At 45.5% G+C, this 27,374-nt stretch overlaps 2 protein-coding genes across 4 annotated transcripts in view; both read left to right on the top strand.

Moving 5' to 3' along the window:
* Positions 1-4,701, top strand: part of NFKBIE (NFKB inhibitor epsilon) — a 29,069-nt gene extending 24,368 nt beyond the window's left edge. The window contains exons 3-6 of the mRNA XM_035108161.3: positions 141-372; positions 481-569; positions 1,511-1,759; positions 2,860-4,701. Coding sequence (XP_034964052.2) covers positions 141-372; positions 481-569; positions 1,511-1,759; positions 2,860-2,925 — 636 coding nt within the window. The 3' untranslated portion in view covers positions 2,926-4,701. The remainder of the gene's footprint in view (positions 1-140; positions 373-480; positions 570-1,510; positions 1,760-2,859) is intronic.
* Positions 4,702-10,242: 5,541 nt separating this feature from the next.
* SLC35B2 (solute carrier family 35 member B2) lies at positions 10,243-26,618 on the top strand. 3 transcript variants are annotated; one of them, XM_035108164.3, is made up of 4 exons: positions 10,243-10,401; positions 20,280-20,473; positions 22,512-22,672; positions 24,199-26,618. In XM_035108164.3, exons 1-4 carry the CDS (start codon positions 10,391-10,393, stop codon positions 25,132-25,134), a joined length of 1,302 nt encoding a protein of 433 aa, XP_034964055.1. In that variant the 5' UTR covers positions 10,243-10,390; the 3' UTR covers positions 25,135-26,618. The 3 variants fall into 3 exon arrangements, with proteins under 3 accessions (XP_034964055.1, XP_088523480.1, XP_034964053.1); XM_088667354.1 differs by lacking the exon at positions 10,243-10,401 and adding an exon at positions 10,444-11,002; XM_035108162.3 differs by lacking the exon at positions 10,243-10,401 and adding an exon at positions 12,144-12,268.
* The last annotated feature ends 756 nt before the right edge of the window (positions 26,619-27,374 follow it).

Genomic DNA, 27,374 nt, shown 5'->3' with positions numbered 1-27,374 from the left:
CTGTGTGTGTGTGTGTTTTGTGATGCAGTTGCAACATACAGCCAGTCTCGGTTTTGCCCTGCCTCTTGCACCTTTCTACTCTAGCCCCATTAAGCCTGTGTCACTCTCTTGCAATAACCTTCTCCGTTTCCCATGTACAGACCCCGCTTCACCTCTCCGTGTACCTGGAGCAGTCCAGAGTGGTGCAAGCACTAGTCCTGAGAGGAGTGAACACAGCGCTGCAAGACCGCAATGGGAACACACCACTGCATTTGGCCTGTGAGCAGCAGAGTCTGGAGTGTGTGCGGCTGCTGCTGCTGCAGGGGATAATCTCCAACAAGACCTTGGAGGCTAGAAAAAGCCGCCAAGATTTGCACCTCCAGAACTGGCAAGGTGAGGTAGTAAAGATTGATCAGGGTGGTGTGTGTGTCTGGTGACACACTGGGGCCGGTGTTTGGCTGCTTGCCTCATAGCAACTTCCTGGGGTGTCTTCTTCTCCAGGCTTGACTTGCCTACACATCAGCACCTTGAAAGGGAACCTGCATTTGATGGCATTGTTGGTGAAGAGTGGAGCTGACATCAATGTTCAGGTATGGCCACACATGCTCTGTAATTTTGTGATCAGGCCGAGCAAGAAGATCTGGCAATTAGATACAGAAAGCGAAAAAGTTTGTCCATTGTGGCAGGGGAGATTAATACTGAAAATGTGTAGGAAGTGCCTAGCGAAGTATCAAAAGGTGGGCAACAGGAGCTAACAAGCTGCAGCTTTGCAAAAACACAGGCTTGCAGAACTGCTTGATCTACATCACTTGTTACAAGTTGCAAAGTACATCTGTTATAGGGACATAATTTGGATTTATTCAGAGCAGATTTTTAACAGTCCTCCCAGTGAATAACCATTGGACAGTGTTGCAGCTGCAGAAACAGGACATAGATTAGGGGAAGTGCTAAGTTCCATACCTTTGTGATTCCCCACACAAGATCATCTGAATTTGTGCAGGTTCCTGGAATCCCACAAATGTTTAAAATCCCAGAAAGATTTTAAACTCCATGTTATGTTTTGAGCCTGTTCCTGTGTTCATTTGTGAGGTTTAGGAACAGTGTGTCTTCATGCTGCGGGGCCCAGTTTCCAATCCTGGCTACAGGATAGCTAATTTGGTTAGAGAGTAGTGCTGATAATGCCAAGGTTGCAGGTTTGATCCACGTATGGGACAGCTGCATATTCCTCCATTGCAGGGAGTTAGACTAGATGATCCTCAGCATCCCTTTCAACTCTACACTTCTATGAGTCTATGAAATGTTCTAGTGTAGGACAGGGTTGGCTGACCTGTGACCTTACAGATGTCCCTCTAGTTCCCATCATCCCAGACTATTGACCATGCTGGCTGAGGCTGATAGGAGTTGAGTCCAACAATATCTGGAGGACCACAAGTTTGCTGTCCCTGGTTTAGAGGGTGTTCCATCGCTTTAAGATTCTGTTTCAGAGGCTCACTGAAGTGACTGATCTGACACCCTGCTTTCATGGTCCCAGGATGGCACAAGCGGAAAGACACCCCTGCACATGGCAGTGGAGAACCATGACGAGATGGCTGTGAAGCACCTCCTTGAAATGGGGGCCCAGGTGGATGCCCAGATGTACAACGGTTGTACCCCTCTGCACCTAGCAGTAGGCAGGAAGGACGCTGCGATTGCTGCCATCCTCTGCCAATCGGGGGCAGACACCTTGCTGCGGAATATGGAGGATGAGACGGCCCAGGACCTGGCTGATGAAAACGATGATGTGAGAACCTTTCTGAGTCTGGCTGTTCTAGATCAGGGGCTTGTAGGAATAAGCTGAACAAGTCCCATCAAGCTCTTGAAGCAAGGCCACCAGTGCAGGCTGTATGGCATAGTTCTCAAGCTTTGACCCACCAGTAGAAGGTGCTTTATGAACAGGGTTTGGAGTTTCGCAACTGGCCATTGTCAGGTGCACCTCTCCTTCCATACCTGTGATTTGACTATTTCCAATTCAGATTAGTCTGGCATAATCTTCTTCTTAAGGCCATATAGCAAGGAGGAGCTGCTAAACTGGCAACCCTACCTCCCATGTCTCCAGTCCCATTGCACTGCTGAAGCTTCTTCAAAGGAAGGAGCTGCAGCAGCTGCATTGCAGTGGAGCCATTTTGGCAACTCCTTTCCTCAGGTAGGGAGGGATGTAAGCCAACACAGAACTACATGTAGGTCAGGATGAGGCAACAACTCTTTTCCTCATCTATTGGTGGTGCATTATTATTACTAACATTTGTATACCACCCTATACAGTACATGTAGATCTCAGGCTGGTTCATAGCATAAAATCACAATATAAAGAAAGAAAATACATAATAAAAACAAAAGCTTAAAAGAGAGGGATTCAATTATTTATTACTATTTATTAAATTTCTATACCACCTTCATCCAAGGATCACAGGGCAGTTTACAATATAAAACACAAAAATGCATAGCGTAGTAATAAAAATAATACCCCTCTCCCCAGTTTCAAAGGGCATAGATTGTTTAATTGACCGAAGGCCTGGAAGAAGAGGAATGTTTTTCCCTGGCGCCAAAGATACATGACAAAGGTTGGTTCATGTGGGGAGAGGCGGTCCTTGAAGTATTGCGGTTACCACTCAACCATGAATCTCATTGGGTGGCGTAAGACATTCCTTATCTTAGCCTAACATGTGTCACAGGATGACACTGAGGATAAAATGGGATAACCCTTATGCTCCACCCCAAGCTCCTTCAAGGAAGGACATGATACAAATGCATTACGCTGGGACTCCTCATAGCTAGGAATAAGATTCCTATTTTTCTTGTATAATGCTAATGTTACTGTTTCCTCTCCTTTTGCCTTGGCAGATTCTTACATTCTTGCCTTTTGATGACCTGAAGATCTCTGGCAAACCTGTTGTGTGCTCCAGTTGAGCATTGCAAAATGTGAATGAATACTTCATCATTGGGAGACGTATCCCGCTGTTGCAGGTTGATAGGAGCAGAGCTGGTCACCTGTAAATCATTCCCTTTCTTGCATAATTGGAGCCTTTTGTGCTTCTTCAGACACTTACAATAGTGCCCAGGACTTTGGGAGCTGGTGCAAGAGGGAAAAAAATCGTTCTTTGTGTATTTAATTTGATGGCGTCATGGAGCTGCCACCTACCTGAATGACAACAGTCCAATAGACAGATTCTATGTTTGCTTTGCCTGCTGTGTTGAAAATTGGACACCAGAAGTTCTAGGAGGATACTTATTTTTTCCAAGACTGCACAGTCAACAGAGTTGGTGTGTCAGCCCTCATTTTTCCTTCTTCCTCCTGCCTCCGCCATTCACCTCAAGTCTGTGATGGAACTATAATAGAGGTTTTTCTCTTTTCAGTCCGCCAGAGTCACTTCTGTTTTTAAAATGCTTCCTTCCTGCACACCAGCTAATTTCTGATCTAGCTACTACTGCTTAGGCCTTCTGCTTTTCCTTCAGTGGCCAGTTGAGGATTTACTCAGGCTTCTAATTCTGCAACATCCAGGACTGCAAATTGTTCCATTCTCTCCCTTTAGCCCACCTGTTGCCTCCCATGGAGGATAACCCTTGCAAGCAGAGTGGATAGACAACTCTTTAGTTCCTCCCTACTGCTTCTGTGATGTGCCAGAAGGAACTTGAAGGCTGATCTTATGGGGTCAAAATGAGTTTTTCTCTCATGCCTCAAGATAACTGGTGTTCTTGAGGCCAGACTCGAAGCAAAGGAGCCTTATTCTGTTTCAGTTCTCTTTCAGATTTACTAGCTAATACTGCTGTATAGGCAAGTGTCATATCTCTAAACTGCCATCCTAAAAATACCACACTTCCCTCACTGTCAACTTGAAATTCTGCCTGTGGAGCAAGGGAGAACAAGGAAATTCCAAGGTCTACCCCACTTCATAAAGTGTTTTGGAATCCCATATTGTATATTGCTTTTGTTCATCTTGAACATAAGCTTTATAACAGTTGCCAGGAACTGTTTTTTGTTGTCCCTGCTGGAAGAAGCTGCACATGGCTACATTTCCTGCATGCTGATTCTTAGCATTTGAACAGTACTCCTGCTTAGGAACAGATCTGTCCGTTTTAGCCAGTGGGTGGGCAGATTGTCTTTCTTCTCTCTGCATTCCAAGTGGTGAGTTTGGTGATCCTAAGCAGCCTGTCATGAGGAAATTGGTTTGGAAATCATGACCTGCGGAGTGAGAGGACTCAGGATTGTGGGGTATGTGTAACATGCGGTGGTATTTGCTCTGTTGATGATTGTTGCGTTCCACCCAGAGGTTATGCACTCTGTTTCTCACCAGCTGCGGCAAGTGTAGAGAAGCATTTGGGTCATCAAATGGCAGGTATAGGAGTTGCTTACATGCAAACTTTACTCTGAACTGGGGAAATTCCCAGTCCCCTCCCTCCCACTATTTGCTGCCTGGGAGCGGCTGTTTGTAACGTGGCAAGTCCTGGATGGCGCAATCAGCTGGGATGTTTTAAGGAGAGGTTTTCTTCTTCCCTGTTTTTTTAGAAGACCAACCTAGAAGCAGCAGCAACTTTTATGCGATATTTTCCAGGAAAGTCCTCCTTGATTTTTATATCTGGCTTGTTTGCTTGAGACTTTAGCTCTTCTTCCTCCTGGACTCCCCCATTGTGTTTTTATTAACTTTTTTTTTGTCTAAACAACACAATAAAGTTTTTAAAACTGGATTAATCTGCTGCTGTTGCAAGTTGCATGGTGTTCCTCTGCCTTCATACAAATAATGCGTTGCTTCATAGTAATACATTTCTCCAGTTAAAATCACTGTTCATTACATCTGGAATGGGAGAGTTTTTCAGCTGGATTAGCAAAGAGGGGTGCAGCAGCAGTTCATCCAGAGTGCATGGAGAGTCACAACATGAGAACTGCAGCAGGGTGCTAGACTGTCAAAGGGGAAGTGTGCAAGAAGAGCGAATGCTTAAAAAAAATCATGTTTCAAATGTGAAGACACTCAAAATGTGCTGTTACCTTGCGGCTTCTCTTAGCAGCTCCTCCTTGTGGCGCTTTTAAAGCCATGCTGCAAGTTGATACGTACCATGTTCTTAGTCCTGTGAGCAAACAGTGGAGAAGCAAAATTATGTCTCTGCTAATTTTCTGCACTATCCTCATGGCCACCTTGGTTTTTCTTTTTTTGGGAAACCAGGCTGGTGTATCCACTCTTGCAACATCAGATCAATGTTCCTTCTGACAAAGCCAGTTTTATTTGGATTCTTTAGAGGAAGTCTGAATTTGCAGACTGTACTAACAGCTGTGTAGGACAAGGGTAGTCTGTCTTTTTGCAACAGGATATTTCCATAGGGGATGGCCAGCACTAGTTTTTGAATAGCCAGCTCCAAGGAACAGGAACTCCAAATCCCTTGCTGATATACTAGGAATTAGGCAACTCCCCTTTATTGATCAAAAGCCAAGAGCACCACTATATTTTTGTGTATGGAAACATGTCCATTATACTCCTTGGTGTTTTAGAAAAATAGGCAGCATTTGTCAGAATCTGGAACAAATGGTAATCCACAGTTTACAATGGCATGACAGAGCAGCCCAATCAAAGCATAGCATTGACAGCCTTAACCCCAAAATTCTCTGTCAAGTTCTATTGCTTGTTGTTATTGGGGTAGAGGGGGAAAGTAAAATTCCCAAAATAAGTGGAGGTTATGCAGTTCACCTCCAAAGTTGGTGAATGGCATTTTAAAAATGCCAGTATTACCTCTGGTAGATCTTCAGTTTTACACCAGCTACTTCGAAATATAACAAAGGAAAATGCATCTGTAAACCTATGTGGGAGAAACACCACATTTCACACAAGAGAGCACATTGTGAATTTTAAAATGGTCAAGGTATTGTGGCAGAAATGTCCACAACTGTGGGAGCAAATTTTCCCTTGATGCATGATGCAGCAGGGGAAAAAAAGAAAAGCTATTCAAGACTGCATCAACAGAAGTATAGTGTCCAGATACCACTCTAGTCTGCCTTGGTCAGACCATATCAGGAACACTGTGTCCAATTCTGGGTGTCACGGTTTAAGGAGGACATTGACAAGGTGGAACGTGTGCAGAGGATGACGACCAATATTATCAAGGGTCTGGAAATTAAGCCTTAAGAGGAACGGTCGAAGGAGCTGGGTATGTTTAGCCTAGAAAAGAGGAGAGTGCCATCTACAACAGCCACCGTCAAATATCTGAAGGGCTGTCATGTGGAAAATGGAAAAAGCTTGTTTTCTCCTGCTCCAGAGAGTAGGAGTAGGACTCGAACCAATGGATTCAAGTTACAAGAAAGGAGATTCCGATTAAACCATCAGGAAGAACTTTCTGGCAGTAAGAGCTGTTCAACTCCCTTGGGAGGTTGTGGACTCTCCTTCTTTGGAGGTTTTAAAGCAGAGGTTGGATGGTCATCTGTCTTGGATGCTTTAGTTGAGATTCCTGCATTGTAGGGGGTTGGACTCGATTACACTTGGGGTCCCTTCCAACTCTACTATTCTATGATTCTATGAACTGTCGTGCTAGTAAAAATCATCCCAGATTTGCTTGTGACTCCCAAGAGTGCACCCATTTCTTTCAGATATAACGTCCCACACATTTTCACAGGTCTACACATCTGAATTATGGTGCTGGAGGAGACTCTTGAGAGTCCCATGGACTGCTAGAAGATCAAACCTATCCATTCTTAAGGAAATCAGCCCTGAGTGCTCCCTGGAAGGACAGATCGTGAAGCTGAGGCTCCAATACTTTGGCCACCTCATGAGAAGAGAAGAATCCTTGGAAAAGACCCTGATGTTGGGAAAGATGGAGGGCACTAGGAGAAGGGGACGACAGAGGACAAGATGGTTGGACAGTGTTCTCGAAGCTACGAACATGAGTTTGACCAAACTGCGGGAGGCAGTGCAAGACAGGAGTGCCTGGCGTGCTATGGTCCATGGGGTCACGAAGAGTCGGACACGACTAAACGACTAAACAACAACAACAACACACATCTGCTGCAGGAAGATACACATGTCACGCTTAGGCAGTGAGAGCAGCCAATCTGCCTGTTTTTCTGCCCCAGCTAGATAACCAAAAAGCAGCGGATGAAGATATCCTTTCACCCACAGCAGCAAATTGCTTGGGAAAGCACCAGTCAGCTGCTGAAGCAGAGAAAGGCTAAGATCACATGGGCTGTCTTCTGGCTTTAGGCCCAATGCAATAGTTTCTGCATCTGGTTATTACAGAATCGAAGCGAGAGGAAGCTTATATTGATAGTTGTGTATTCAAGAATTTGATTTGGTGTTTGTTTTTTTAAGTAAAGTTTTCCTGCCTTTCCTGAGATGCTTTAGTGGAACTTTAAGCCATTTGCGCCCTGCTGGCGATTGGCAGCTGTTAGCATGCAAGAGGAATATGTTGAAAGCGGATCACAAAGAGGAAGACACAGCTTCCAACATTAAATAGGAAAATTAGAGCTGTCTTTCTATATTGTATTTCCAATAGCAGTTAGCTTGATGCATCCTTGGAAGTCTACAAGCAGGCCTGCTTCTGCTTTCAGAAGTTGCTGTCTGACCCCAAAGGCTTAATGTAGCTATATTATGGCTATCCTTTCCTTCATGTACCTAAATCAGGGGTCCCCAGACTATGGCCCGCGGGCCAGATGCGGCCCAATTGGCCTCCCAATCCGGCCCGCGACGACCCCCGCCGCCCGCTCTTGCGGCGCACTGCGCGGCGGCGCCATTCCAGATCTGAAAAAAATCACCAAAAATCGTTTCTGAGCATGCGTATGGGCCTCTCCCGACCCAGAAGAGGTCATTTCCGGTGCACTTCCGGGTCGGGGAGGCCCATACGCATGCGCACAAACAATTTTTGGTGATTTTTTTCAGCCTGGAAGCGCGCCACCGCGCCAGTAAATGGGTGTGCGCATGCGCACTGGCGCACACTTCCCCACCCTCCGGCCCACTGCGCGCGCACTCCCCCGCCCTCCGGCCCGCCGCACGATCGGCGCGGCGGGCACCGGCCCAAAGGCGGGTAAGTCTGGGGACCCCTGACCTAAATGAATCATAGAGTTGGAAGGAACCCCATGGATCACCTAGTCCATAACCTTGCAATGCAGGAATATGCACCCATACAGGGATCAGCCCATGACCTTGGTGTTATCAGCATCACGCTCTAACCAGCTGAGCTAATAGGTATCCTAGTTTGATGTAACCCAGGTGAAATAAAAAAGTTAAGGTCTTATATAGTAAATGTTCATAAATGTATCAAGCAAACACGTACAGGAAGACAGTCCTGAAACCATTTTGACTCTCCCAAACTGACCAAATGTTTCTCTGAAAGGAGGGAGAAAAAAATAATAAAAACCTCCTCATTGTCTCTGTGCTCACAGATCCTGCCTTAAGGGCACATTTAAGGTGTGGATGGGGTGGACCTGTGACTTGTATTCCGGAATTGAGTACTTATACAGTAATAACTGCTCACTGGAAGGACAGATCCTGAAGCTGAGGCTCCAATACTTTGGCCACCTCATGAGAAGAGAAGACTCCCTGGAAAAGACCTTGATGTTGGGAAAGATGGAGGGCACTAGGAGAAGGGGACGACAGAGGACGAGATGGTTGGACAGTGTTCTCGAAGCTACGAACATGAGTTTGACCAAACTGTGGGAGGCAGGGGAAGACAGGAGTGCCTGGCGTGCTATGGTCCATGGGGTCACGAAGAGTCGGACATGACTAAACAACAACAACAACAACAGTAATAACAAAAGAGTGGCCAGGCCCCAGATAATGCAAGCAGGTAACCTGCCAGACAGGAGATAAACTCAGGATTCTGTTTTAGGCCGCCCCCTGTGATGTAGGTATCCTGTGATATATGTATGATGTATGGAGTCTTGAGCTCCAGGGCAGGGAGTTTAAATGTCTATAGGTATAAGAGCAGGCACACCTCCTTCTTTCTCCTGCCTGTGAGGGGGCATCCTGTTGCAACAGTTCAAAAAGATCAGGCTTACTAGCTGCTTTGCTTCTCAATATTTTCTGGTTGGCCTCTGTTATTCTCCCCTACCAATGGAAAACCTACAAAGGACTCTACAAGGGCTCTTGTGTACCCCATAAGGGAATAAGGGCAGATTTTGTTTATTGCACAGGGTATGTATGCAATGTGCTACTGCAAAAAGCTTCCCTCAATAGCCCAGCACGCATGCTATTGTAATTAGATACCACAAATCATACATCACCCCCCTCAAGATATTTTAAATACTTTTGGTATTTGGAAACTCTTGCTCTAAGCTTACCCTAAGGCAGACAGTTTTGTTACCTAGAATGGGTATATGGGGCAAATATGTATTGTATCTGTTTTTCCACATAGCTGGCAGGGAAGGTGACAGGTGAACTCTGAGAAGCAAATTGTTTCCTTCACTTCTGGGTTTGTGCCAGTGGGTAACTTGTTCTCTAGATGTAGTTCAACTCTCCAGGCAGCCCCAGGCAGCATAGCAAAATGTGCAGTCTCAGAAGGTCACAAGTTACCCACAACTGTCACCCCAAGTCTTCTTGTTGGACCTTGATACTGGTAAATGTAGCAGCTGAGAGTATGAAGGCATCTGAGTTTTCTCTGGTTGAAAAACGAGGAAAAAAGTAACTATTTGAAAAACATAGAAGTGTTATTTTTAAAAAATGGGGAAATAAGAGTGGAGGAATGCCATGCTTCATTGACTGTTAATCTAGAGATGAAGCACGCAGACTGCCTGAAGAACAGTGCTTCCGGCCATATACAGAGAGCAAATCCTCTCAAACCTGTGGCTTGGAGCATAGCTGCCAAGTTTTCCTTTTTCTCACGAGGAAGCCTATTCAGCATAAGGGAATTTCCCTTAAAAAATGGGATAACTTGGCAACTATGGCTTGGAGACGTGACTGAAAAGGATGGCTTCCACGTTCACTTGCCTTTTGCACAGGGCATTGTCCTGTCCGAAAGGGTATTTGCTAATGAAAAGAGAATAATTTCTGAAATTGAAGTTCTTCCTTTCACCTTACGTGGCTCCTCAGGGTGGAGGGGAAGCCCTTTGCACCTTTTTGCGAACTTCACGATCACTCTTCCAAGAAACGTTGCCCTCCAGATTCTAGGCCGGAGGCCTAGCTCTCAAACGGATTTAACAGTCCTTTTCGCCTGTCGCCGGCTTCCTTCCCTTAGCTTAGTCAAACATGGGCGGGAACTTGTATGCTTCTTCGGAAAGGAATCCATTGCCGCGCGGAGACGGGGCCTCCAGACCGGCAGGCGGCGCTGTGGGAGCCCCGGAGTCCCTGCTCGGCTGGGGCGAGCGGCCGGTTCCTGGCCCTGTGGCGCCGGGAGGGAGGCGCGGCCGGGCTCCGAGCAGCGAAGTGGCGGGGGAGCGGAGCGCACCGGCCCGGCCGGCATCATGGGTCGCAGGTGGGCGAACTCCGGGGCGCGGGGCGGGCGGAAGGGCTTCCGGGACGGCGGGCGGTTCTCTGCGCCGGGGATGAGGCGGCCGTCCCCTCCCGCGCTGGCGGGCCCGCGACGAGCGGGGGGAAGGCGGGAGGCGCCTACCGGCATCTTCGGGGGCTCCGGGCTGGGGCGGGGAGGATGCTGTGGGTCAGGCGGGAGAGAGATATCGAGGAGCGGGAAGACGAACCCCTCGCTAGGCTTGGGTGCCTCTAGAGGAAACGGGAATCAAAGATGGGGCTGGCTCTCGGGAAGAGCTCGGTTTCCCTTTCCAAGCTCTCGGGAAGGCGGATTTGTCTCGCTTGCCTCGTCCGGGTTCAGCCGGAGACTGAGGAGTCGGATAGAAATGAAATCTGGGGGGAGGGGGGCATCCAAGGAGACTCGATATACGATCTATTCCTGGGTTCGAAGCAGCTGTGGGAGGTTATAAATGCCTGGTATGTTTCCAGGTGGAAGTCTTTATCCCTTTACTAGGGGAGTTAGTCCCATTTATATCAGTGGGTTTTTTTAAACTTCTCAGTAGCAAAGTACCTTTTTTCCTGGACGGGCCTCAGGACAACCCTGCGAGGTAGGCCAGTGCTAGTGGCATCCCCCCCCCCCCGCTGATCAACTTGACTCTGAAATTATGATTTATCCAAGCCACCTAGTTGGTTTCATGTTGACATTGAATTGGTATCAAGGTTGCCTTAGTAGCCTAGTAGATTACATAGAGGCATTGGGCTTCAATTCTATACCTACTTAATTGGGTGTCTTTTAAAACTAAGGTTCCAGTCCAACCCTGCTTACTAGGAAATTCGATGCTTCATATCAGGCAAGGTTAGGATGCAGTAAGTGAAAATCATTGTGCAGACGATTTCATAGGTAAAATCTGAATGGATTAATCTGAAGTAACTCACTAGCTCTATATTTTAATGGCGTGTATGCAATTTTAATGTGAGTCAATAATTTCTTAATGCTTTTTTTTTAACCCTGCTATAATCACAGTAAATGGTAATGATCCTTTCCTCCTCCCTTTGCTTTCTTCATTCACACTTAACAGGTAGAATGGGAATTCTAACCTGCAGTGGCAGTTTTGTGTAAGGAATTTATGGTGGGAGTTGTTTGAGGATTATGACGCTAGAGGAGGCATCCCCAAACTGCGGCCCTCCAGATGTTTTGACCTACAACTCCCATGATTCCTAGCTAACAGGACCAGTGGTCAGGGATGATGGGAATTGTAGTCCAAAACATCTGGAGGGCCGAAGTTTGGGGATGCCTGTGCTAGAGTAATAGGATGTGATCATTTATGTGGGAATAGTAGTCAGTATAGTTAAGAATCCAGTTTTAAAGTGTAAGGGAAGTATTTTGCTCCGTTTGTATCAGTTTGAGTGTGCAAATGTTAAGTGCATCTGAAATAACTATAAAATTCAAAGCTTGAAGGTGACAATGTAAATTCTATATTTCATTAGTACTTATGACACATCTATGAAGTTATCCACTGCAGGGATGGGGAACCCATGGCCTTCAAGGTGGTGCTGGGCTATAACTCCCATCATCCATGACCATTGCCTGGAAGCTGGAGTCCAGTGATATCTAGGGGGCCACAGTTTCTCCAGTCAGTTCGTAAAGGGATTTGACAGACAAAATCTGTTGTCTCATCAATTGAAAAAGGAACCTACTTCAGCCACTGCCATGCTTGTTCACAAATCAAACTCTTTGTACCTTTGTTTAAGAGAGCAAGTTCAATGACTACGGAGCTGAGCCAGTGTAAACGAGGATGGAGCACAAAGAACAGTCTCGTATTGTGGATTTATGAGGATTTATATACTGAGACCCTTCACAGGCACCATAATAGGTATTGGCGGGCACACTGGCACCTGTGGGCACAGCGTTGCTGATTGATATTAAAGCTCAATATCAGCATCTTGAATTGGAAACTGAGATTAATAGTTTCCTTAATTTGCTGGCTGTGGGGTTCTTGCTGCAGTTTGTAAACACATGGAGCTTCCAGGTGGTTGGCTGTACAAATATGCAATAAAAAATTAAAAATATTCAGAATTGAAGTTGGAAAAAAATCTGCCAAAGCTTAGCTAAACAAAAATATAATTACCTTTTTTCCTTTAAAAAAATGTGGAGCTGTGCAGGCGTCTTTTAGGATAAATTACTTCAAGTGAATTTTCTTCCTAAGAACAATCTTGCTCCTAACCCCAAATAATTTCACTTCACAATTTTATGGAATATGGAGCAGAGCTACACCTAAAAATCTTGAGTAAAAAAGGCTTGTGGAAGACACAAGCTACATAGGACTTATTCAGTTATCACATGCAGTTTGAATTGTGCCCAGAACCTGATAATCAGTTTTGCAGGATGCAGCTGGTGTATGCTCTCAATCTTTTACTCCAATTAGATCACAGACTTTTGCATTTTGTACAAGCTGACATTTCCAAACAGTCTTAAAAGGCAGCCTCATTTGTAGTTTATTTGTAGTAGTCAAACTTCAGAGTTAAAAAAAATACACGAATGATGGTTGCTAGGGCCTTATTTTCCAGGAAGGGATACAGTTCACATACAGTATTGGTTATGATTAATGAAAAAAAGTCTCTGGCCAAAGCTTAGAGCAGCCATGTGCAAAAGAGAGAACAGCTGTTGTACTTTTAATAGTAGTGGAGTAGGGAATCTCAGCAGGAATAGCGTGACACCTGAAATTTCCTCTTCTTCACACTAGTAATGTTGCAGGAGTCCTGTCCTCTTTTTGAGCTGGACCACAAATGTGCACCTATCAGCAAAGCCAGGTCCAGGAATACTCCCAAGCTGAATATCTGTTCTTTGAGGGACGTTGAGACACCATCCAAAAACACCCCCCCCCCATTTGCTATAATCACCATGTCTGGAATCACCTTGTAATGGGTGAATCTATGCCAAAATAGCCTCGTCTAAGCACAGGTGTAAACACTAAGACCATTGCTATGAGATTAGATAGAAATGAAAGATAGCCCTGAGTGTTGTCAATTTAGAGATGACACTACACTCCAAATCTGCAGGTAATCCCAATGTTTCATTCGATATTAAATAGATTCCCACAAAAAAACTTAAAGTTGCAAATGAAAATCTCCCCATCGCCATTCTCTAATATTGTCAGATTGAAAGAGAAAGCCACCAAAGAGCAATAACAATTTGTATTTCTTCCACTCTGCTTAACTGGTCCAACAATACTTCATGGCCAGTAGTTTAAAACGCCCTGAAACTAGAGTGCCTTTTGTTGTTGTTTTTGTAAATTTCATTTTAGTGGGTAAATCAATAACAGTTTGATATGTTAAAGAAGTTTAGTTAGTTTTAGGCAAGCCTAGAAATCCAGTCTTCACTGTAATTCTGACATCCCTTCAGTTCCCAGAATTCTAAGCTGACAACTGCCCAAACAACCTCTCCCCTTTTGATCTTTTTGCACTAGGATCCTTACTCTGACTGATCTACGTAGCAAGTAGCCCTGTGAGTTTCTCTGAGGCTTGCAAATAGTGCCTTCTGAGCTCTGGATTTCTTGGGATCCAGTAGGAATATTTAGAATATGTTTAAACAATGAAAAGTGTCTATTATCTAAATCAGTCACTATTTGAGGGCATTTTACATTATAATATATGAAATAAGAATAATAAACTATTTTGAGGCATTTATATGTGGTTAAATTCCAGTTCATGGTTCATAAGCGAGCTTCAGTGTCTTGTGGTGACACTGCCCAGAAGTGTGCTTTTCTGCAAATTTAATGCTTGCTTGACAGGAAAGTGTGCCTTGTTTGATCTCCTAGTTAACACCGAAGACTAGCTGATCAGCAGCCTCTGCTATTTTTGGTTCTGTGTTCTGGGAAGCCCTTAGGCTAGAGATGCCAGTCATAGGAAGAGCTTCGTTTTTCATAACATTTTCTTGTAGCTATGGCTGAGATTTGCCTTTAGCTTTCCTTTGGTTTTCAAATTGTTTTTATTATTTGCTGGTTAAGAGAGCTAACAAATATCAGCTTGCAATTTTCTAACTGTTAGATCAGCAGTAGCAAGTAGTGATTGCCTCCTGGTAACTAGGATTGACTGATAAGTGTCAGAAATGTGATTCAGCATCATGTACTAGGCTCCTGGATGCTTTACTGCTGGCCCTTGAACGCAGAAGTGAGAGCAAGAATGGGATGCTGCACTGTATTTTTGTGTTGTCTGTATGCACGTCACTGTACCACCTGCAGAGACCAAATACTTAGAACTGGGAGCCCTCAAGCGAGACATAAGCTGTGGGTGGGAGCTGGTCCCTAAAGTTTCCTCTGCAGGGGAAAAAAACCATGCACAGTAAATGTCCCTCACCCTGGAATCTTCAGCTCCTGGGTCCAAGGCAAGCATTGCCAGTTATTATAAGGGAAGTGAATGCCTGCCTCCTCAAGCTTGATTTGAAAGCTGATTAATAGTGTAATGCAATATGTGCAATATTCCCCTGGTTCCACGCTTGCACTCACTAAAGCAAATTTCAACCCATGCACTTTATTTACTGTATTGGTCTGAATATAAGCTGCATCCGCAAATAAGCCACACCTTTAAAATTCAAGGCTTATTTGCGGATGCAGCCCGCCTCCCGGCACTACCGCTCTGAATGGGGGGGGGCGGGGGCTCGGTTCCAAGCACGCTGCGCGCCTGCCTCCCGGCATAGCTGTCAACTTTCGGATTTGAATATAAGGGATCAGCAGCAGCCTCACCTGTCCTGGGGACAGTCTACGGTATATCTAACAATCCAAGATACCCAACAATCCAGGATAGCAGCAGGAAACGGCACTGAAATAAGGTAATTTCCAGCAAAACAAGGGGAAGGCTGACAGCTGTGGCTTGGGAATAAGGGAGTTTCCCGCAAAAAAAGAGGGTTGACAGCTATGCCTCCCGGCACTACCATTTCCCAGCACGTCCTCCTCAAGCCACCACTGCCCGGTCCCCCATTCAGGGCAGTAGTGCTGGGAGGTGGGCGCACAGCACTCGGTTCCGAATACAGGACGCACTTTAACTTTTCAGTGTCAGAATTTGGAAGAAAAAAAAGTTTGGCTTATATCCGAGCCAATACGGTAAACATGTGGAACAAAAGAACATTTGGAGCTGCCCTATACCAAGTCGGATCATTCTCCTATCTAGCTCAGTATTGACTGCACTGACTGGCAGTGGCTCTCCAGAGTTTCAGATTGCGTACTTCTCCTGTCCTACCTGGAGATGCAGAGCAGCAGGTGCTCTGAGCTATGGCCTTTCCTCTAAATAGGGCATAAGTGTGCCCTTTTGCCACTCCCTAACCACCCTAATTGTGAGACAGTATGTCATAGAAGCCTAATATATGCAAATACTTGCCAAGTAATTCTGACTATGGATCCAAAGAAGGGAGGAATCTCTTAAGGCCCACAGAACTGTAGCTACAGGAGAAATGCAATTGAAGGGTGAAAGGCATTTGCTACCGTGATCTTTTTGTGCTCCACTTTCTTGTGACTTTCTTGTCACTAGCATCGAGAACGGAGGTCTATGGGGATTTGTACTCCTGCTTCAGAACCATCTTGCCTGAGGAACTGAAATGGAATGGTCTGCCAAAGAGGGCTTTGTATCAGACCGCTCTTGCCCTAGTAGAGAGCCGCCTATTCGTGGGGGTGGGGTGTGTGTCAAAAGCATGTCTGTCCAATGTGAAAGGGAACAGTAGAGGTATATATGAGCTCCGACTTCCTGGTTTCTTTGTGGGTTTGAAGCTATGAAAGCTTCTTTCATTCCTAGCACTGGTGCTGGTTTTGCTTGTCTGGCAGAAGTGAGAGCTTACCTGTAACACTAGTTGCCTTGTCTGAAGCTGGGAGGGAGAAACACAGGCTGAAAGTGCCTCACAGGCAGTGCCGGATTTATGTATAAGCTAAACAAGCTATAGCTTAGGGCCCCACTCTCTTGGCCCCCCAAAAAATTAAAGGGAAAAAACCTGGATGTACATTTCCAAAATATAAGATAAAGAACAAATAAAATAAAACCTACATACAATTAGAGCTTAATAATTATTTCACTATTAATATACAGTGGTACCTCTGGTTGCGGACACGATCTGTTCCGGAGTGCCATTTGCACCCCGAAAAGTCTGCAACCAGAGCAGCGCTTCTGCGCATGCGTGAAATGCAAGAGAGCGCTTCTGCGCATGCGCAGACTGCGCAGAATGTTTCTGCCCATGCGCGCGCGCCGAAACGTGGAAGTAAACACTTCCGGGGGTGCCGCGTTCGCAAGCTGAAAATACGCAACCTGAAGCGGATGCAATCTGAGGTATGACTGTACTTCTTCATAATCGTATTTCAGTTCAACAATTACTTATAAATACATAGATGCAATTACAATAAAATACATATTTTGTTATGTGCAAATGGCTTTAGATACCTATTAGGCCCATAAATTACCATATAGCATATATTCAACACAAAAAGCAGCAACAATTTGTTGTTGACAAAGGACAGCTGGACATATAAAGGGCCCCATTACCTTCAGTAGCTTAGGGCCTCATCAAACCTAAATCTGGCCCTGCTCACGGGCCAGGGAGCTGTGAACCCAAAGCAGGAGAGAGAACTGTTGCTTGGCTGGTTTATTCCCTTTTTTCTGGGAGCCGGTAATACCAGCACCCCTGCTCTGTCCAAAGCAGTTGAATTAAGCCAGGCTGAACTCGATTTAAACCAATTTCGCTCTAGTGGCTAATCACACATGGGGGTGCCCATGCAGTTGGGGATATCAGGAGCAATGATATATTTAGGGATTATGACTTACTTTGGAGTGAAATAGGCAAATCAAACATAAGCAGTCCTCTTGCCTCCTTGCTGAAAAGTCTACGGCCTGAGAGTCCTGACCACACAAGGGAATAGTATTTTTAAAAGCTAGTACTGTGTCATAAATTCTCCATAAAATTATTTAAAATGCCTGCTGATATTCTTCTTCTTCAGTGATCAGGTGTGTGAAGTTCAATAAAGAAGGGTATTGTCTGAGTTCAGCTGGGCGGGAGGGGAATCCACAGAATGCATGGCTCCTGGTGATGTGTCTGAGACATGAGGGATCACTAACAAAGACTCCCCTGAAGACCTCTGGGATGGGCGTCAAATGGTCCTTAAGTTAACTGGGACAAAAGTCCAGAATGTGCCCTAGTAGCATGTGGGCAGCTAGTGCAACCATTAAGCACTGGGGTGATGTGCTGGTAATATGACCCCACCGACCATCTAACTGCAACATTTTGTGCCAGCTGGAGCCTTCAGACAGGGGATATTGCAATAATTGAATCTTGTGGTTACCAATGAATGAATCATCATAGCCAGGCTGTCCTTGTCCAAAAATGGCTGTTGGTTTTTTCATTTATCTGGAAACCACCAGAGTATAATATATTGATGGCTTGGGGGGGAAAAGATATTTGAAATTCCTAGGTGCCTGGACTACAGTTTTATGCAACGAGGTGTGGAAATTTTTCTAACAATTATTTCTGTAATTTGGGTAGTGCTTGCCACAGCATGAACAAACCATGCAAGAGGACAATGCTTTGAAAGTGACCTCAGAGGGCTGTTTGAGAGCCTCTTTGAACTTACTCAAAACCGGTTTTCTGTGGTTTCATATCTTGCAAAAGATCTTGTGCTGGCACATGCCTGTCCAAGGCAGTTGGTGGGTAGAAAGAGAGAGGATGGGGAAACAGTTAACAGAATTATTCAAACTGGGCTCCTCAGCTGTTGTTGGACTATGACTCCCATCATCCCTAGCTAGCAGGACCAGTGGTCAGAGATGATGGGGGTTATAGTCCAACAACAGCTGAGGACCTCACTTTGAGAAACACTGAGTTAACGGTTGTCAGCAAGAGGGTATTAATTCTGCCTTGGAAGCTTTATTAGATTTGAGTAACGGCTCAACTTTTCATTAGGCTGGAATCCTATGGAAAGAAGCTCTGCACAACATATTATGAATAAGCATATTCTGAATAAGCATGCATAGGATCTATGATAGTTGCGATTCCATGGTGTCCAGAAAAACATGGCACAAGTGAAGAATTTACTATTCTGCCTTCAGCTGGAGATGGAAGGACTAGCCTTCAGGCAGTATGCTCCTCATACGGTGAAGGGAATAGGGATGTGTGTGCTAGCTGCATCACATCACAGTGCTGGTCCCTGTCACCCTTCACAAGTTGGAGCGCAAACATCTGTAGCAGGGAACCTGCTGCCTTTATGCAAGTTTCACGGCTCCTCGCTGCAGACATTTTGCCCTCCGAGAAATGTTGAGCTGTGGGGGTGGTGACTCAGCAGAGCTATTGTGTTTGACCCCACTCTCCCTCACAGGATTCTAACCATGTGAGGTAAATTAACATGCAGGGCTTTTGCCTTTCGCAGTTGCAGGGGGACAACTTAGAAATGTGTCAGCAGTGGCTTTTAGGCTTAGGAATCATGGTGGCAGTGCGGGGGGAGACTGCATAAGAACAGAAGAAGAGCCTGCTGGATCAGGCCAATGGCCCATCTAGTCCAGTTTCCTGTTCTCACAGTGGCCAGCCAGATGCCTGTGGGAAACCAGCAAGCAGGATTCGAGCAGAAGAGCACTCTCCCCTCCCGAGGATTCCAGCAACTAGTTCTGAGGAGCATTACTGCCTGCCTGCATGGAGGCAGAGCAGAGCCATCATGGCTTGCAACCACCGATAACCTTCATGCATTCTGATGGTTAAAGGGTGCTCTGCATAGCATAGCTTCTTGTTTCCAACAGATATTCTCCCTTGATCTCGCCACCTATTCTTCTGAGTTTCTCTGCCCACCTCTAGCTCGCCATCTTGTTTCTGAAAATAACGCTTGCTCCAAATGTGCATAACTTGAGTTTCACAGATTCAGGGTTGCTGGCTAAAATGCCAGTTGAGACCCTGTGGGTTTCTTTGCTGCTAATGGGATGAAAAGGCGCTTGACAGCACGGTCATTAATCTGCCTACTCTTTTGGAGTGTTACCTCTTTGTGGCGCAACTGCACAGTGGCTATTCCAGGGAGACATTGGCTCCTTCTCTCACATGTCTATGGTGAATTTCTGCACAACTACACAGCTGCTCATCGGCTCTCGCCCTGAAGTCTGAAAATATGTGTGATTCCTCTGTAATAGATTTTAGTGGGCAGCCCAGTTGTCTGCTTCCCATGCTGCGTAAGAATATAATTTTTAATGGGCTTTTTTCTGTGACATATCTGGGAGTTATGTGTTGCCATATTCCAAGGAAACTCCTACCCCATAGAATGTCTGGATGGTAAGTACCAATGGAGCCCTCAGCCGCTACTCTTGTTTGCTTTGTAGGAAGGTCACTCTGACTTTGTTGCTCAGGGGACACCAGAATCCACCTGTTCCAAGATCTGAGTTTGTGCATGTTAATGTGCACAGCTTGTCTGAGATACCAAAAGGAGGGTGTTTCTCTGTTTGCCTGTGTCTATTGCATCCCATCCCTACTGCTTTATTTCATTTCTTTTATCTCTCTCCCTGACTCCAAGGAAGGGTGTTTGAAAAGGCCAAAGGTCTGACAAATGGGAGATCTCACAGGCCTCTGTCCTTGGTGTTGTGCCAGATTAAGTGAAAGGCAATAGTTCCTCAGACAGGCATAGGGATTGCATGTGCAAGAATTTCTTCACTCAGCCTTGAAGCTGCAAGCATGTCTGCAGCATTTGCTGTGAGAATCCTGCACAAGACAGATGTAGCTGCTTTGTTTCTGGGGTTCTTGGTTTCGCCTGTTGCTAGAGGAAGGAGGTGGAGGGGGGGGGAATCTTAAATGCTTCCCATGTGTGAGGAGAGAGTTGCCTCTGTAAACTTTTCACCGGATCCAGGGGTTCCCTTTGGCTTACGGCCTGCTCTTTTTCTTGGCAGGTTCTGCCTGGCTCTTGCGCTGGCTGCTTTCCCCATAGTGACTGCAAATGAAGAGGTACCTGCTGTTCACCAGGACTCCTGGGGAGACTTCTGGCTGTTTCGCTTTTTGGTCAATGCTGCAGGCTATGCAAGTATTGTGGTGCCAGGCTTCTTGCTTATACAATACTTCAAGAAGAAAAATTACCTTGAAACAGGTAAGTAGTAGGAATGTGCACACAGAGAGGTTTCCTGATGTTGCTGCTGAAATAGCTCATTCTGAGCCCATCGTATCTTCTTCAGCCCCTCAGCTGTGCTATCCTGGATTTGAAACTCCCCCAGAGTGCATTCATTGTCGACTTTTAGTGTGCAATCAGTATGTTCATCCAGTATTAGAAACTTTGATATATAAGCTAGGTGTCAAATGGCTCCTTAAAGTAGGGTTGCAGTCGCCAAAACGGAATGCCTAGTTGCCATTTTGGGGCCAGATGGCTCAAAAGTTGTATTTACAGGTGAAACTCAGAAAATTAGAATATCGTCGAAAAGTGCATTTATTTCAGTAATGCAACTTAAAAGGTGAAACCAATATATGAGATAGATGCATGACATGCAAAGCAAGATATGTCAAGCCTTTATTTGTTGTAATTGTAATTATTTGTTGTTAGGCGGGTCAATTATAAATGGAATGGAATTAATGAAATGTAACAGCAATGTTTATTTTTATATTATTGTAACTATTTGTTTGATTACTGTGGAATTTCGAAAAGAAAGCATTTGTAAAAATTAAAATTAAAATAAAAAACAAGAAGTTGCATTACTGAAATAAATGCACTTTTCGACGATATTCTAATTTTCCGAGTTTCACCTGTATTTATAAATTTATTTAGTTTTTCAAATTTAGAAATTTACAAACAATTGTCAAACAACCCAAATAAAAAGAGAATTCCATAGATTCCCCTGGACTTCCCTCTTCCCCTTTGTGGGTCCTTTCTCCTGCATCTTCTCTATTAATCCAAATCTATTAAATCTCCATTGGAACTATAATTCAACGTTAAACTACACGTATTATTCCAATCCTACTAATAATTTTGTTTACAATGATTTTTAAGGTAAATTATATCTTTTCCCCTTATTAAAGTTTTGGTCTTCCTGGTCCTTCTGGTTATTTTTGCCATTTCAGCATAGTCCTTCAACTTAAACTAACATTCTTCTCTGGTCTAGTAACACCCGAGCAGCAGTGGTCGCGTACATTAATAGTCTTTTCTGATCCATTGGTATTTCGGTGCCTAGAATTCCTAGAAGAAAAGCTTTGTGTGTTTTTTAAATAAAAGGTTATTTTAAAGATTTTTTTTTCAGTTCATTATATATAATCTCCCAGAATTCTTTTACTACTTTACAAGTCCACCACATACGATAAAAGGTGCCTTCTTTTTATTTACATTTCAATGCAACTTTCTGGTTCCTGAAATTCATTCCGATTGTGCAGATAAAATATAATGGCTAGAATTCTACGGGGTATGTTGCTAGCGTGTGAAAACAGTCACGATACAAGGATCCCCAGGCAGGCACCTCCAGATGGTGGAAACGTCAGGTGCCATCCTGGTGCCCGGGCATCTTCACTTGGTCGCAAGTGGCCGATAGCCGGGTGCAAAATGTGCCTGATGCCTGGTGAATTTCAAACGCTGCGTCTACTCCATCAGTGTTACCATGCTAGCAACCGCAGAATCTGTAGCCATTACCTGTTGAGGAAATTGGGAGATTTGCAAGGAATAGCCATGGCAATGTGGGTATAAGATCTGCATCACTATCCCTCTGATTTTCTGCAGCTCAGTAAGTCTGTCTTCTCTTAGCTGGGACAAGCACTGTGAGCAGAGTAGAGTAGGAGTGGCCTAGAGAAGAAGCAAGTAAATCTGTTTGGAAGTGATCAAGAAACCACATATGGTGGCACTGTTGGAGGCCGTATGTCTCCGAAAACCAGTTTCTGGGAATCGCAAGTGAAAAGAATGCTGTTGCTCTCAAGTCCTGCTCGCAGCCTTTCCACAGGCACCTGGTTGGCCACTGTGAGAACAAGATGCGGGACTATGGCGGGCCTTTGGCCTAATCAAGCAGGGTTCTTCGTAGCTCTTCTGTGGTGGTGATTGTGGGGACAACATTGGCAGTTAGTTGTAATGTGTGTGGCTTCCCTCCCTCCCCCATGCCCCCAACTGGTGTGATTCAGTGTTGTGGCTAATGTGCTTTTGCTCCTTTCCCTCTTAGGTCGCGGTATTTGCTTTCCAGTTATCAAATCATGTGTCTTTGGCAACGAGGCCAAATCTGTACACCAGGACGATACCTTGCTAGCAGCTCGGAATGAGACTGTCGAGTCCTCCACGGCCCGGCAGTTCTTTAAGCTGCTGTTTTGTGCAACTGGCCTACAGGTAAAGAACTGAGAGCTAGTACTCCACTCTGATTTGGCTTGTCTGGGGTGGTGATTGGGAGCTTCTCGTTTAGAGGTAGCATTACACCGAGAGCATGATTGGATCAAATGTTAGTTCACAGCTGAGCAAAGTTTTCAACTAGGGTTCAAATACCCCACCCATTGCACTGGCTTTATGTGTACTGGGACATATGCAGCCTTCCTGACCTATAACTTCCATTAAGCAATGCTACAATCTCAGTTCTCGTGAGACCTGCCGGTGGTCATTAAATTGGAACCTGGGCTCATTTGGGAGGAAGGGTGTGATATAAATTTAATAAAATAATAAATATAACCTAGATGATGCTTTCAGAATTGCATGGTTTGTACCCTTCATGCAATAATCAGGTCAGAATATCACCCAGCTATTTTTGAACTGGAGTCAGACCACTGGGTTCAGTTAGGGGATTTCTGTTATTTTAGAAAGATAAAAACTTCTGCTCTGTTGGTATCACATGAATTAGAATTTTGTTTGTCTTATCTCTCTCATTCTGCGGAAGATAGATAAGAGGCATTTTGTAGTTAATTTGGCTTTTCAAGCAACTTTAAGTCCAAAATAACGATGAGCTGCAGGCCCTAGAGTGACATAGTTTAGCAAGTGCAGAACTTTATTTGGCATCCTTGGGTTATGCCCGTAGGTACCTATAAAGGAAATACATAGGAAATGCTGCATGTCCTTGAATGACATTGAAAGAGAGATAGAAGGAAATTTTCTAAATGCACTGAACTAATGTAGATTTAGTTATGTACCAAGCCTGCTGAATGACCATAGGCAAGTCATGTAATCTCTTTGATTCAGATCATTCCAAATTTACAGGACATAAGTAATGATACTTTTTGTATTACTGAGGTGAGGGTCTTGGGATTACTGTTTCTGCATTTACAAGGAACTGAGAAAACAAAGAAGGAAAATGGTTGATTCTGTAGGCCTGATGGTACATTATTCTGCCTATTTTGATTCTGCAGGCCTGGTGGTACACTAAAAGCTGCTGTAGTGTCTGCAGAAGCAGGTGCTCTGTGGCAGCTGCTGTCCAGCTATGTACTTTTTCAGTGCCTGAAATATGTAATCCTGTATGGCATCATGGTCATTTCATAAAACATAAACCACATGGTGTTCAGATTGTTGGGGCTGATAGGAAATGCCAAGGCAAACATTGCATCTTGTGGCACAGCTAGCATTTTATTGCTGTAATTTTTGTAGGTGGTGTCTTAACATAGCCGGCATAGAAAATAGTCTCTGTGGGAAGAAGTGCAATACCGATCTGGTTAGATCCTGCTTGGGAGTGGAAAAAGAATCTCAATCAGACCCGGTGCTTAGCTTCCTGTTGTGTAGGTTGACAGTATAGGAAAAGTGGATGTCTTTATGAGCTGCTTGGGTCAGTGGCATTCAAAGAGTGTCATGCTTCCTGCTTGCCGGATTCTCCAAGATGCTATTTTACTGTTTGTTGTGGCAGTTGCCTTCTTCATCTCCACCCCCTTCCTTTGCAGATCTCCTATCTGACATGGGGTGTCCTTCAGGAGAGGGTGATGACCCGAACGTATGGTGCAACTGAGTCCGACCCTGGTGAGAAGTTCAAGGATTCTCAGTTCCTGGTCTTCATGAACCGGATCCTAGCGTGCACCGTGGCTGGCCTCTACTGCGCCCTGATCAAGCAGCCCCGTCATGGCGCTCCCATGTACAAGTATTCCTTCGCCTCCCTCTCCAACATCCTCAGCAGCTGGTGCCAGTACGAGGCCCTCAAGTACATCAGCTTCCCCACGCAGGTGCTGGCCAAAGCCTCCAAGGTGATTCCGGTCATGCTGATGGGCAAGCTGGTGTCCCGCAAGAGCTACGAGTACTGGGAGTACCTGACAGCAGCCCTTATCTCGGTCGGAGTCAGTATGTTCCTGCTCTCGAGCTCCCACGACAAGCACCTCTCCACGGTCACCACCTTCTCCGGCGTGGTCCTCCTGGCAGGCTACATTGTCTTTGACAGCTTCACGTCCAACTGGCAGGATGCACTCTTCACCTACAAGATGTCCTCGGTGCAGATGATGTTTGGCGTCAACGTCTTCTCGTGCCTCTTCACGGTGGGCTCGCTGCTGGAGCAGGGCGCCTTGCTGGAGTCGGTGCGCTTCATGGCCCGCCACTCGGAGTTTGCCGCCCACGCTGTGCTATTGTCAGTCTGCTCGGCCTTCGGGCAGCTCTTCATCTTCTACACCATCAACCAGTTTGGAGCCGCTGTCTTCACCATCATCATGACTTTGCGGCAAGCCTTTGCCATCCTCCTGTCGTGTCTCATCTATGGCCACGCCGTCACGGTGGTGGGCGGGCTGGGAGTGGCGGTGGTCTTCACGGCGCTCTTTCTCCGCGTCTACGCCCGCAGCCGCATGAAGAAGCGGGCAAAGAAAGTGCCCGTTGAGGGCACTGTGCAGAAGGTTTAGGGGCCACCAGGCAAGTGACATGCCCTGAGCTCCTCCCCGCCCCCAAGCACTTGCTGAATCTCTCTTGTCTCATGAACCCAGCAAAGAGCTGGTCGATTTGGGAAACATCGATTCCCATCCTCTACACCTCCCACCGCAGCTGATTCTTAAACACTGCTGGGATTGGCCTGGAGGAAGCGAGGGGCAGCTTCCTCCTGCTGTCTTAACGTCTGAGCATTTCAAGTCTGCCGAGGCTTTCTGCTGAAGGAGACAAGGGGCTCTTGAGACCTTTTTCCAAGGAAAGGGTACAGGTGTCCCTAATGCCTGCCCTTACAGCTTGTGGGGGAGAGAAGGCTAATTTATGATCAAGTCAAATTGGAGCTTGTTTTTGTTTTTGTTTTGCTATGGTTCGCCTTCTGCTCACCACCCTGGAGCTGCGTATGAGGGAATAGCAAGGCCAAGACTTTTACAATTTCCATTAAAAGAAAAAGAAACGAGACCCACACCCTCAAAACTTCATGGTTGGAATGGAAAGCTGGCAGCTCCAGCAGCTTCTACAGAAAACCAGTCCTGACTGTGGAAGGTTTTGAACTTACCCTGCTGGGCAACGGCCTCTCTTAAATCACAGCCCCTTTGCTTTCTGGCTCAGTATACCCACCTGTACTTTTGCCCCACTGTCGGACCTTTCAGACAGTGCCCCTTTTGCCAGTGTCATTTGGGTTTTTGCTTTTTGCTTAGTTTTTCTTTGACCATCCCCTCCTCACACTCCCATGAACTACAGTCCCAGAACCCCTCGAGGCCACTCTTGGGGTGCTTTCTTTGGGTTTACTGTTGCTGCAAACTTAGAAAAGCACAAATATTGCCTTTTTGAAACACCACCCTTCGGAACAAAGTTTCTTTGCTGCTCTAGGCAAGGTGGTGAGGGAGAGGGTATCCTCATAGTAAAAGAATGTGCACCCCAGTCCTTTTCTCTCTCCCCCCCATACTCCCCAGTGATTTTTGCAAAGGTTGGTGGGAAATACGTGGTTGAAGCTGAGAGCCAGCCATACGGAAGCAGCCTGAGTCTGGGCTCGTGTGCTGCTTCCAGCAGGGCTGAGCTCTGGGCTCTGACCCTCTTGGGCCTTGCAGTGTCTTTTGTGCCATGTTCCCATTTTATTACATGGCATGTAGGCCATTCTGGAAGCTGCAAGGTGTGGTGGGGCACTGAACTACACTGTATTTTCTAGCTCGCTGTGCCATTTTCATTTTTGAGCCAGGAGATAGCAATTCTGAGATGTACGGTGCAGGATAGTTTGGTGCCCAGAGGCTGGATCTTTTCACCCTTTTCTCCACATGCAGCTGCTCTCAAAACTGGATGTGGGACTGGAGTTGTTGGCTCTGCCCCAAAAGTCTCGAGTTTTACCCATTAACCCTTTTGTTGCCAAGCTGACATTGGGCAGGGGAAACATTTTTTGGTACTCAACACACAACTGTTTTATTTTATTAAATTTAAACTATGCTGCAAATAAGTGGCCAGGACATGTTTTATAGCCTTTAAAGTGTGTCCAGGAGGGATAATCTAAAGGAGGAGTTGCTCCCTTGTGGGCCACCCCCCCTCCAGGTGCTGTTGGGATGAAAAAAAAACTAGTCTCTCAAATCTCATCCAGTTGATTTATCCAGTATGGTTTAATCACATTAGCAAGTGGGTCGCTTTACATCTGATGTGCCAAATATGGATCTAAGTGGCAAAAATGGGAGTTCTATTACATTAAGCAGAAAGAAGTTGCTGCATCTCTTGACTTTGAACCAGATGAACTTGATACTTTACCTTGTAGATGGGGAGCAATTTTGGAGGCTTGAGATCAATTATTTGTGCAAAGCTAGTTATCTTTCCTTCTACATCTCTGCTGCCACAAAGGTCGTATCTCACAGGTAGAAATACTGTCAAAGGTTGATTCCCGTGTCAGCTTAGTTTTAGTACTCTTTGCATGAGGATAGAGGTTTCCAGCAGGAAAAAACCACGTTATTTTAAAGAGAGCCAAAACGAGGTAGCTGAAGTGCCATTCAATCTCTGCAATGATGACTGGTGTTCGTTGAGGCTCAAGGCTAAGAGATCAACAGTAGGTGCAGCCAGAACCAATGACGGGCAGAGCCAGAGTCTGACTGGTTATAAGCTGCATTTGCCTTAATGGACCAGCCAGATTGAGTCTCTGGTAACAGGTAGGCAAGTATGTGAAAAGATTGATATAAATACAGGTAAGGGGGAGAGATGTCTTGTGACT

This window comes from Zootoca vivipara, chromosome 3 (assembly GCF_965207765.1).
Source record: "Zootoca vivipara chromosome 3, rZooViv2.hap1.1, whole genome shotgun sequence".
NCBI classification, from domain to species: domain Eukaryota; kingdom Metazoa; phylum Chordata; class Lepidosauria; order Squamata; family Lacertidae; genus Zootoca; species Zootoca vivipara.
This window is presented reverse-complemented; position numbering and strand designations above follow the sequence as displayed.